Source organism: Hippoglossus stenolepis, chromosome 12 (assembly GCF_022539355.2).
Source record: "Hippoglossus stenolepis isolate QCI-W04-F060 chromosome 12, HSTE1.2, whole genome shotgun sequence".
NCBI lineage: Eukaryota > Metazoa > Chordata > Actinopteri > Pleuronectiformes > Pleuronectidae > Hippoglossus > Hippoglossus stenolepis.
The window spans coordinates 600,214-612,213 of record NC_061494.1 but is presented as its reverse complement, the minus strand read 5'-3'; the positions used below and the strand labels follow the sequence as shown (position 1 = coordinate 612,213).

The window sequence follows — 12,000 nt, the reverse complement described above, 5'->3', positions numbered from 1 at the left end:
TACCAAGTCTTACTAGTAAGTAAACTTTACTTGAGGATTTCCCAAGTAAAAATTACAAAGAATTTCTGCGTGAGAATTGTTACCGAGCTTCTGTCAAGTAAATGTCACTCCAAATCTTTTTCAGTGTAAGTTTAAATCCTACAGTCACTCTTTTAAGTAGTAAAATTGATTGATTGATTATTTGATACTGTTTGTATTTAGCAGGGGTAATTGGTTTGTTGTCGAATACAATAACAATGTATCAGTTTCTATATTCGCATGTGGGACTGAGTTAGTTATCAGCTTTTATAATATTAGCTCTGCAGAGCAATGAAAAGTACTCACTTCAGGCTGTTATTGTTTCTTGTTTCTATTTTCAATGTCGAACCAATTACAATGAGGCGAGCTCTGTGTGTCAGTCAAGACAAGGTGTTTGAATGGATAGAGCTATAGAGGCACAGAAACACAGCTAAAGCTGGAGAATCAGGCTCACACAACCCAGACTGATAAGTTCTTCACATGACCCACTGATTCTAAAAGATGTTACAGGAGGTGGAACTTTATAAAAAGGAAATGATTCTGTAGACTGAATGTTTGTTGACATATTGAAAACAGAGGGTCTTAAATGTGAATATTAACTTTTGCCAAAGAGGTAAACTGGACAATTCACAACATGTTTTCTTTTTAATAGTTGCATATATGAGTTATATTATTAAGTATATGGTGAAAAAATATGTTTCTCCAAACAGCCACGCCAGCCATGCAACAGCTCTTTTATTATGATTTACAATGTCATTTTAATGGATAAACAGTAAGAAATATATTTTAAGAATAGGTACAGATGTCATACCTTGCTGTGGAGGTGGAGTGAATAATAATGTCAGTACATCATACTGTATATATGTGGCTGCTTAGAATCAGTGCTGCTTAATGGACACTGGTCATATGACTCTTACCTGCAGAATCAATATATTTAGTTTTCGACTCTAGAATTGAAAGACTGTGGTGTTCTGTTAAATGTTGATAAGTAGGCCCTTGTCTAGCCAATATTTCAGGTTTCTCGCAGCATCAGACAGAACCGTATGTATAAATAATTTTGGGAACAGTTAGTTGACACATAATAAATTTCATGCATTACAAAGAGATGTTCTGATATGTCAAGTTCACCATTGCATGATTGATGTACTGTGGGATGTTCATTTCGCAACTGAGAGCAATTGCTGTCCAGAACATGAAGCCATGTCTTAACATGCCTGGCACTTGTTTCTCTCCGACCCTGCTCTAGGTGTGGCGTTCACCTTGAACTTGGCTGGCTGGAGGACCACACCAAACTTGCCTTCCAGACTGGGCAGAGAGTGGCCTGATGGGACAGAGAGGGTGAAGTGCTGTAGGATCCAAGACAGGAAGAGGAAGAGCTCCATCTTGGCCAAGGCCTCGCCCAGACAGACTCTGACCCCTGCACCAAATGGCAGGTAGCTGGACGACGGAATGATCAGACTTGTGCCTTCATTGTTTAAGAACCGACCTGCAAAGGGAGAATTCTGGGGTTAGAATCAACATACCTCATAGGCAGGGTTTAACTGATGCTACCAACAGCAGTGTTGATGTTCTTGGGTGATCATATTTTGGGTATGTGTAAGAAATACTTAATTGTCTAAGAATCATGCAACCGTGCCATCTTGCAGGGCCAGTTATTAAAGGCATCTAGGTATTCATAGTTGGTTTTATTTGTCCAGGATTTGACATCTGCCTTCACCCCAACAGTCCAGATGAATGGAACTAAGACATCAACTTGTTTTTCCAGAGACAATGGCTCCAGTAGGTAAGGTTTGGATTGTCTTGAGAAATTACGATTTTTTGTTTATAAAGACACATGGCTATTGCTGTTTTTCAGCGTTGTGAGCATCACAGATAAAATGTCATTCTCTTAAATTGTATTGGGAAACACTATCAAACTTAACTCAACTTTTAGTTAAGTTTGAGGGGTCCTCAACATATTCTGCTTTTCACCCAGAATTTTAATCTTCTCAGGATTCATATATGTTTTACTGCATTTAGACCATAATCCCAGTATAATAAAAAATATCTCAGGAGGGTCATAAGGATGACAGCATGTCCTTAACATCAATAACAGTGGATATTGCTTCTTTGTTTGTGTCACCATTAATTTGATTCTTTATTGACTTCCGTAAAACACCAAACAGACTAAATTATCTGTCAAAGGTCAGAATAGCAAGAGCTACTGGCTCCAAATATGACAGTTGACTTAAGTTCATCATATTGCAGGGTAAAAACAAATATGGCATAGTACACAGAAGATTCCTCTCACCAGGGTCAAAGAGCTCAGGGTTTTTCCATTCCTTCTCATCATGGTGCAGAGACCACAGGTTGATGATGACTCGAGTTCCTTTCCTCACAGTGAAGTCCCCAATGCTACAGAGCAGCACAGAGATAGAGGACAAGCTAATATTAACAGAGTTCTCTCAGAATGAATGTCAACATTTTTGAAAAAAAATGTTCATGGGAACAAGGTCATGGGCAAAATCTTCCAGAATCGGCCTCATGTCACTACAACATAACATTTCATGCTGTATTAATTGGTTTATGATCAGGGGCCTCATTTATGACTATAGCCTGCACACCTTTCAGACCCTATTTGTATCTACACCACACGCAAAAGTTGGGATCTATAAAAACTAACTTGATGAGGGAATGTGTGCACTTGTTCATAAACTCACCATTAAACCAGCAGTGTTATTTGTGCTCCTGCAACATAAGTGTTCCATAAAGAAAAAAGAGATTAGTAGTTTTTAATATCGTCTACTACTTTGTATCAACATGTACGGCTTAAGTTTTCATAAAGTGAGTGTGTGTGTGTAAAATCACTGCAGTGAACTCGACTGTGCTGTCAGGAATACAGAGCACACTGGAGACCACACAAAAAATAAATAAACTGTGTTCACCTTCAAATTTCAATTTCAAAACGAGGGTGGAGGTTAGGATACCACTGTGTGAAGAAATCAGTGCAATTGCTGTAAACATAAATACTTCAGTGTGTAATGCTGCGTGCTGGATGCACTGCTGGAGGAGTATAAGCAGATAGAAGATTAGGAGAAAACAAGTGTAAAGTGACCACAAAGATTTATTGTCCCATGACAATGACTGACTCATCAGCTGATTTAGATTATCTTTGTTTATCTTTGATTTATCTTTGTGCTGAACTGAGTCCAGTATTACACAGACTGTCAAAAACAAACCATCCCAGTACAAACACAAGCACTGACCACTCTGGTTGACTTAGCCGACAGGTATTTGTGTGATATGATTAACACTGATAGCCACTCTCCTTAGAGCTCCTTTTGGGAATACAATAATTGTATCGTGTTGGCATCAGATACTGGTAGTGGACCACAACCGAGGTGGCAGCTGATGATGGATCCTAATGGCGGCAGTGGACAATGACTGTGGACTATAGTGGCATCCGATCTTGATGGTGGATCATGATCTTGCTGGCTGCTGACCATAGACTATGATTGCAGCAGGACTGCTCGATACATAGTATTTCTCCACAGACACTTGACCATTAATGACATTAATCCACCAAATCACTGACCTTCAGTTATACTTCAAAATGTTTACCCTAATCAATGCTGCTAAAACCTTTATCTTGATGTTCTCCTTTACACTTGACATCCATTGCACTTCTGTCCGTCCTGGGAGAGGGATCCCTCACATGTGGCTCTCTCTGAGGTTTCTACCTTCTTTTTACCCTGTTAAAAGGGTTTTTAAGTAGTTTTTCCTTACTCTTGTTGAGGGTTAAGGGCAGAGGAGGTCACACCCTGCTAAAGCCCTATGAGACAAATTGTGATTTGTGAATATGGGCTATACAAATAAAATTTGATTGATTGATTGATATTAAATCTCATAGATTGGGGATATTGTAGCTGTCTCTGAATTTAATAATGCATGCCATTTTAAGAGGATTATTGAAATGCATATAGGCATACAACAAGTTCCCTGACACACCAATGTTACCACTAAGTGCATTTTTTTTAAATTAGTGATACCACTGCTGTGGCCACCAAGTCATCCTACTTTCTTCACCTCATCGCTTGATGCCATGATTCACTATTGAAACACATCTGTCACCCAGATCATTTATTATTCATTGGCAGTGTTAAGTGTACCTGGTGTCACTGAGGGCCACATGGGGGATGAGAAGAGGGGCCACAGGGCGGATGCGTAACACCTCCCTTATGGTGGCCTCCAGGTAGGGTAGACTGCCTCTGTCACTGAGCTGGGGTGACCGCCCCCGTCCCACCTTACTGTCCAGCTCCTCCTGGATACGTCTCTGCACCTACACTCACAGAAACACAGTCAGAAGGATCCATAGCCCTAAGTCATGGTTTTGAAAAGCTTTGGTTCATAGAATGTTACACTTAAAAAACAAACAAATATGCTTTGTTATTTTCAACCTTTAATGGATAGTGGCTATTAAAAGGGGAGACGGAGTGCTGTGACATGTAGTGAAGATTCAGGCAGCCCTGCATGAATTTCACACTTCATTTACTCAAATGTCAATCTTTCCTGTAGCTGTGTCTCTCTAACAAAAGTTAATGATCACTTTCATGAAATATATCAGCTTGAACATCTTGTGAGTTACTATGCTGAGTTTTAGCATCTGTGAGTTCACCCACAGGTTTCTGAAGTCTAGATTACCATCCACTGATTTGGGGATGGCAACCACAATGGCTAACTGTGATAGATTGAAGTATCTGTCACTCAGATAAAATACCTCTCTTTTAGCTTTATTATCTCTTAAAGATATTACTTCATATTACATCAACTATAAAATCAAAATCCTCAATTGTGGAAATTAAACCTTCGTCCCTTAACTATAGTAGAGTTAGAGGGCCATCTAGTGGATTTCAGAGGAACTACAACTTAAATCACTCGACAGTTTTCTCCAATTTGTAAAGTAAAAAAAAGGAATCTGAAAACAAAAACAAAAAAACATTTACAATATACCAAACTCCGACTGAATGAGTTTATTTACATAGATCATCATAAGTGGATGGCACCTTGCTGCTGATTAAACCTTACTTGTGGGTGATGGATGAGGTAGGTGACAGCCCATTTGAGTACAGTGGTTGTGGTTTCCACTCCGGCTCCAAAGATGTCTCCCACAGTCATGAGGAGGTGGTCTTCACTGAGGCCCACAGATTCTGCACTGACCTCTGCTGTGTTGTTGTTCTCAGCGCTGCGTTTGGCTCTTAGCAGAGCGTCCAGTAGGTCTCTCTGCACATGGTCACTGTAATCTGCCTGAAGGGGTCACCATGTATTGTCTCGTTGTTAATTGTATTTCATTTAACAGATACATTGACTTGATACTGCTACGGTGAGTTATATCACTATCCACAGTATTTTTCACAATAACAATCATTTGGAGCAAAAACATGTCAAATAGATGTTAGAGTATGTTGAGTTAGATTGGTTGAATGGGTTACTGATGGCCTATACATAATATTACAAGTTCCTATCCAGTATTTTTCTGCCTTAAAAAAGAACCAGGTAATGACACATAACAATTACACAGCTGTTGATTTATAGAGAAACATCCTGATAAAACTTCTATAACCTTACAAATCACAAACTAAAAAGACCCATTTAAACCCAAGTTAATATAATAAAATGTACTTATTGCTAACCTTATTCTTCATATCTTTTGAATTGTGTAGTCGGCTGGCCTGTGACTGACTTGATACACAAAGACAAGTATCTAAGTTGTTTTTAAAAAGTAAGTTTTATATGTTCGCTAGTTGTGCTGCACATATTTTTTTTCTATCTCAGATAGAAGAGGCATGTACTGCCAAGTAAACAGAATTAATTGAACACTTCTTCCACTTTCCCTTCAGTCACTGACAAATTACATCCCAGTAGTAATTTCTAGAGCATATTGTGTGCATTTATTGCTCTTTGCCTACTGTAGTATATCATCCATAAACCATCTCCATGTGGTTAGTGATAACACAGATAATACGGTATCGTTTTAAAATGGGATACTTTACTTTATGTTCATCATATTTCTTCTGTAGAAGTTTGTCTCGGATTGAAACACACTGCTTTAGAAGGCACAGGTCTGCATTGGGAAACATCTGTGACAGACAAAGAGACCGACATGGACTAGGTTTTACATACATTATGATATAGTATATGATTAGTGTGTGTGTATTATTGTAGATATTTTAATGTAAATATGACTAAAATCTCAAGAAACTGGGTATTCTTCCATCCTTCATCTTTGAAATTAGTGTTGCTTCAGTGTTGAAGCAGTAAGGAACATTTTATTCAACATGAACAAATAACTACATTAATTTGAATCAGTATAACTGCTGTAAAAAACATACAATTTGACACAACTGTGTACCCACAAGTCCACATTAAGAGAAGTTCTTACTCGCATACTGATGGTGAAACACACTGATGTCTAAAAATACTTAGAAAGCACCTTTAATCATGTATCTGTTTTTCTCCTGTATGTCCCTATGTATACTCTAATTTATATCCCTATATTAATATTGTGTGCCAAAGTTTTTCCTCAGTGTTCATGTTGACTACCTGTAACCACGGGAAGATGTCAACTAGGCTGTCCTTTGCCACAGTGTCAACAATGCCCTGGCTGTAGTCCAGCATGGCCTCAAACTCTGGGTCTCCACGGTGGTAGGAGGAGTTGAAGCAGAGCGAACAGATGACGTTGGTGACAGCACGAGTCAGTTCAGGAGACAGATCCAGAGCTAGTCCAGCAGCTGCTGCCTCAGACAGGACAGAGCACAAAGACTGGGCCTCTGCACAGACTGAGGCAGGATGCAGTGGGTGAAGGGGACAGAGCGTCTTTATTTACTGACATGTTCACAATGCTTAGTTTAAAAAAAATCGTATAGAAATGTTCACTTATTTTTACAACACATTTATCCCGATGTAATGTTGCTCGATATACAGAGCACCGTTGTTGTACAAAAACTACTAACTCAAAATATGGGTGTCGGCGCATGTGTGTGTGTGTGATTGAGAGGTGTTTGAAAGTTTTATGAACTTGTGAATATATAAATGATAAAAAAATCGGTAGCATATTTCCTACTGTTTTAAGCAAACCCATTAGAGATTGAAATTCTGTAATTTTTTATGCAGCCACCTTCCAATGCTGTCAACCATGGTGGAATACATACTCAGATCATTTACTTAAGTAAATTTAAAAATACAACATGGTAATTCAAACCCCCTACAAAAAGTGCTTTAAATGTCAAAAGTAAAAGTACACATTATGTAGAATGACTCTACACTCTCAGGGTAACATGAGTAGATTATGAGAGAGAGAAATGACTGTGCATGCACTATTTGATGTTGGGGCTGGTGTAATTACTTTGTATACTGTTGGATAGTTTATAGTAAAACAATGCATCATATTTGTGATATGTCTAAACTGATTGTTTTTTTTAATGAAAAATAACCAATGTTAACCTAATCTTCAAATGAACCAATAACTAAAGCTTTTACATGAATGCCGGTCAGTAAAATAATATTAAATAAATATTAATTTAAATTAACTTGATGTTGAGTGAGAGGAATTTGAAAGGAGTGTAGAGGGAAGTGTACTCACTGATCTTCTCAATGGATGCAGAGCCCTCTCCAAACATGCAGAGAGCTCCGTGGACTATTTTCCTGTGGAACCTCCAAGTAGCACTGTAGTCTCCAAATGCAATATCTTTCCCATTTCTGGTCAGAACATCAGTGGTCACCTTCATCACACAGGGCAAAGATAGAGAAGGAAAAAACATAAATGACAACTGCTGACTAGCACAAGAAGAAGACGTTAAAGAGGAGGTATACCCACAGTTCTGGGTCTCCCTGCAAATGTCTTTCCCTTCTTCAACAGGACTTCTCTAGCGTGTCTGTGCTGGTTGACAACAATGACACTCTGGGAGCCCATCTTTAGAGAGTACGTCTGTCCATATTTCCCTTGAAGTCCTTTGAAAAGCACATGAGGAGGTTGTGGGCTTCGCAGGCTCATCAAACTGCCGATCAGGGGTAGTGTGGGAAGGTGGGGGGGCTCCTGGGGGCCATGCATGGACAATCTGAGTTTTAAGTGCACTGCTAACAAAGCCAGAGCCAAAAATGCACACAGACACAGAAACCAAGCCATATGCGTAGATAAAGGCCCTGACAGAGGGGTCTGGTTCAGCGGCGACCAAGCATCACAGAGGAGCTGTGCAGGACGGCTGAGCCACATTTTTATGCAGTTACTTCAATGCCAAATCCTTGACTCTGAATATGTAACACTGTGCCAATTTAAACAAGATAAGACAACACTTGATTTATTCAATCCTTGCAGAAAACAATGACAAAACTTATCCACATAAAACTGTGAAAGTGTGTTCAACAGTGGTGGAAAGTAACCACACTGCTGTAATTGGAGTACAATTTTAGGAACTTTAGTGGACTATTCAATTTCGACAAGTTAGCTACTTCTGACTAACAGCTGTTATTAAAGAACTCCTTAAATCTTGACACAAGAATATGTCACACTATTACCTGGGCAGTTTTCCTTGAGTACTTTTAAGTGTCTCTAATATCAAGCACATTGGAGTGGTTAGTTGCCTAACTGTCACCCCACAGCAAGAGGGCTGTTGGTGGGTATGACTTGGCGCCTTTCTGTGTGGGGTTTGCATGTTCTCCCTGTGTTCTTCCATGATTTGCCTGTTCCTCACAGCACAGTAGGTTGAAGGTGAGCTCCATGTCAGCCATTTGATAGATTGGGTATACGCCCTTTACCTTCAAAGGATTAGTTGTACAATTTATGGTGGAGTATTTGTTACACTGTGTTTTTACTTTAACTGAGGTAAAGGATCTAAATATGTCTACAGCTCCCACTCTGAGTTCAGGAGGCAGACACCATCTCTAAGGTCACACTTCAAACATTCCTTTTTGATAAAGCTGATGGTTAGCACTTCTCTCTCTGCCTCTCTCTGTGCACCCCCATTTATTTTACTACGTGTCACTAACTTTGTGTTTTTTCTGTCCCATACTTTCCGCGCTCTCGCTCATATTCTGCTCATATTCACTGACTGCTGCTGAATCTAGAACTGTAACTACTCAAGAACAAAAACAATAATAATAATAATAATAATAATAATAATTATTATTATTATTATTATTATTATTATAAATAACTGGTGCTGCTATCATTAATAACATATTTACATCTATAAATATCACTCTTATTATTTCAACCAGTCGGACAGAGCTTAAATATGTTGTTCACACAACTGTTCCAGATCTCTTTCTCCTCTCTCCTCTTCCCCAGTTGTCTCCCCTCACCCCAGCCGGCGGGGCAGATGGCTGCCCTCATTGAGTCTGGTTTTGTGAGAGGTTTTTTCCTGTTAAAAAGTGGCCAGTATTTGCTCTCTGAGGAAACGGCTGGATTTCTCTATCATTTTGTAAGATATCAACCTTACATGCATGTGATAATGAATAACAATAGACAATGATTGTTTTTAATTTATGAATCATTTTACATTCAAAAAGACAATTTGACTAAAACAATATGAGACTATACTGAAACTGCTTAGTTTTTTCATTTGCTTCTTGAACCCGAGTATTTTGGACCTGCCTGCGCACCGTCGCTAACAACAACTTAAAATGGCGTCAGCTGAGTCGCAGCCGCGGTTCGGGCAGTCTGTCAAAGGTTTATTATCCGACAAGGTGGGCTCCTGTAGCGGTGATGTGATAGCGCTGACCCGCCAGGTGCTGAAAGGATCCCGAAGTCAGGAGGTAAAGTGAAACCAGTGATTTGATCACAAGCTTCATCAGGACGTAGCTACATGGAGAGAGCAACCGGAAACACCACCAGAGCTGCGAGTGTGTTCAAAATAAAAGCACCGCAACTACACCCAGTACCGAGCCCAGCGGCGTGAATTCTATTTTGAAAGCTGCATTAAAGGTTTTGTGTCCGTAAACTTGTTAAAGTGATTGAAGGCTACTATGAACTAAATTAATAACGATTAGTTGTGCTGTTAAAATGCATCTGACTGTCAGCGTTTGTATAATACAAAGACAAAGCCCATTCTGAAGTTGGAGTGCCTTTCTGTAACTTGTGTCTTGGACATGTTTGTCTGACGAAACAACAAAAATACTGAATAACTGTTAACTTGTACATTTTTAGTCCTACACACACCTGATTGTTGTTGGTGTGTCTTTCAGCTTCTTGGTCAAGCAGCAAGAAATATGGTGATTCAGGAGGACGCCATTCTTCACGCTGAGGATGTGAGTATCGAACCTACACTCAACTGAACAGAGATGAAAGAACACAGGAGTTTCTCAGTGTTAGTCTTCAACGAGTGCTTGTGACAACTCAGTGAAGTAACAAGAGGTAAAGTGATTTATTCTTGTCTTCCAGAGTCTGAGAAAAATGTCCATCATTACCACACATTTACAGTACCAGTGAGTATCAGTCACAAACTTGAAGCTCACTGACTTTTGTTCAAACTGAATATTGAAGTGTGTGTGTGTGTGTGTGTGTGTGTGTGTGTGTGTGTGTGTGTGTGTGTGTGTGTGTGTGTGTGTGTGTGTGTGTGTGTGTGTGTGTGTGTGTGTGTGTGTGTGTGTGTGTGTGTGTGTGTGTGTGTGTGTGTGTGTGTCGTTAAGGCAGGAGGCTATCCAGAAGAAGTAAGTCTTAACACCACCCTGTTTATGCTTTAGTGGCTCAAGCTGACGTCATTGTCTCCTTCGTGAGCCATAACATAAATTGATGACATGAACTGCCTCTTCTGTGCACGCTTATTTCTGTCCTCCAGTGTCGAGCACTCTAAAAACCTGCAAGACCAGCTGAGACACCTGCTGAAGTGACAATGACGCAGGCCAACCTCAACCCAAGTCAACACTGTCTGAGCAGGACTGAAACATCCACAGGATTTATTACCATATTTATACCTTAAAACTGTGGGCTGACTGGTTCAGCAGGGAGTGGGACTCACCAATAAGTACGGCTCTGTATCAGATACAGTACTGTGTTGTAAGAATTGCTCTGCAAAGCAACAGCCATTGATCATTTGTAAAATATTTTCAACAGTTGTATTAAAGTATTGTTTTGACGACCTATTCTGTATCATCTTTGCGTGTCCAAATGACACACACTGCATCAAACTCTATAAAATGGGCAAGGATCAAATACACACCTGTTAAAAAGAACAGCTATATATCTTTAATAAGACTTGTCTTTCCTTTAATTGTATGAGTCTAACACTTAACTCCAGTGGTGGAGGTTAAGACTGTCTTCTTGCTGCATCTAAAGCTTCGGTGGAACAAGTATATGAAATTCTTACTATAATTGTGACCATGTTCAATATTTCTTTTCATTACACTAGAGTTTGATTCACACATGGGAAAATCGTTTTTTCTTTTCAGGTTCTCAGAAAATCCAATTGAACAAGAGGAAATTTCTCTTTTTGAATGAGGTGAAAAATGATTAATTGTACAAAGTTTTGGTAGGGACAAATCAAATGTTCTTGTGGTTCAAAGATATAGCAGATCCTGGTGAACTGCACTGCTGGAGTTCATCACTATCCAAACTGCAAATGTGTTCAACACACTGCTTCAGAACTGTGTGGTGACATCACCTAATAGGGTCTCCGCAGGTCAACACATCCCCTGTTCAGAGATGCAAAAGATGCTTTGATCCAAATATCCATGCTTGCCAAAGTAGTTTGATTTAAATTTAAATGAGGCATTAAAAGATTGTTGTTTTAACAGTTACAGTTTTCATTTTGTAAGTAGTTGAAAAGGAAGACAGTCTCGCATGGCCTTACAATGAAGAGTCCTTCTCGTGCAGCCAGTATTTGGATGCAGCATCACCTCAGACTCATGATAAGGAGCAAAGGGACAAACTTATCTGCAGTCTGAAGGCTGAACAGCTGCTTGACCCTGACAATATCCCTGATTCTGTGCTGCTGACTCTTGTAACCTAAT

At 39.5% G+C, this 12,000-nt stretch overlaps 2 protein-coding genes across 4 annotated transcripts; one reads left to right on the top strand and one right to left on the bottom strand.

Moving 5' to 3' along the window:
- Nucleotides 1-649: 649 nt before the first annotated feature.
- Nucleotides 650-8,301, bottom strand: LOC118119196 (steroid 17-alpha-hydroxylase/17,20 lyase). The gene is made up of 8 exons (XM_035172926.2): nt 7,871-8,301; nt 7,637-7,775; nt 6,598-6,833; nt 6,048-6,134; nt 5,083-5,301; nt 4,167-4,336; nt 2,309-2,412; nt 650-1,504 (listed from the first exon to the last, which is right to left on the bottom strand). Exons 1-8 carry the CDS (start codon nt 8,264-8,266, stop codon nt 1,224-1,226), a joined length of 1,632 nt encoding a protein of 543 aa, XP_035028817.2. The 5' UTR covers nt 8,267-8,301; the 3' UTR covers nt 650-1,223.
- A 1,332-nt stretch (nt 8,302-9,633) lies between these two features.
- On the top strand, nt 9,634-11,131 carry borcs7 (BLOC-1 related complex subunit 7). 3 transcript variants are annotated; one of them, XM_035172936.1, is made up of 5 exons: nt 9,634-9,807; nt 10,237-10,299; nt 10,433-10,476; nt 10,685-10,701; nt 10,830-11,131. In XM_035172936.1, the coding sequence occupies exons 1-5, from the start codon at nt 9,676-9,678 to the stop codon at nt 10,862-10,864; spliced, it is 291 nt and encodes a 96-aa protein (XP_035028827.1). In that variant the 5' UTR covers nt 9,634-9,675; the 3' UTR covers nt 10,865-11,131. The 3 variants fall into 3 exon arrangements, with proteins under 3 accessions (XP_035028827.1, XP_035028824.1, XP_035028826.1); XM_035172933.2 differs by having other exon boundaries at nt 9,635-9,807; nt 10,681-10,701; XM_035172935.1 differs by lacking the exon at nt 10,685-10,701 and having other exon boundaries at nt 9,635-9,807.
- Nucleotides 11,132-12,000: the final 869 nt, after the last annotated feature.

Bases quoted from the DNA above. Each gene is read 5' to 3' on its own strand.
- LOC118119196 (XM_035172926.2), bottom strand. From the start codon at position 8,266: ATGTGGCTCAGCCGTCCTGCACAGCTCCTCTGTGATGCTTGGTCGCCG. The intron at 7,776-7,870 runs GTGGGTATACCT...TGTGTGATGAAG, and splicing joins TTGCAGGGAGACCCAGAACT to GTGACCACTGATGTTCTGAC. The intron at 6,834-7,636 runs GTGAGTACACTT...ATCCTGCCTCAG, and splicing joins TGCATCCATTGAGAAGATCA to TCTGTGCAGAGGCCCAGTCT.
- borcs7 (XM_035172933.2), top strand. From the start codon at position 9,676: ATGGCGTCAGCTGAGTCGCAGCCGCGGTTCGGGCAGTCTGTCAAAGGT. The intron at 10,477-10,680 runs GTGAGTATCAGT...TGTGTCGTTAAG, and splicing joins ACCACACATTTACAGTACCA to GCAGGAGGCTATCCAGAAGA. The intron at 10,702-10,829 runs GTAAGTCTTAAC...TCTGTCCTCCAG, and splicing joins CAGGAGGCTATCCAGAAGAA to TGTCGAGCACTCTAAAAACC.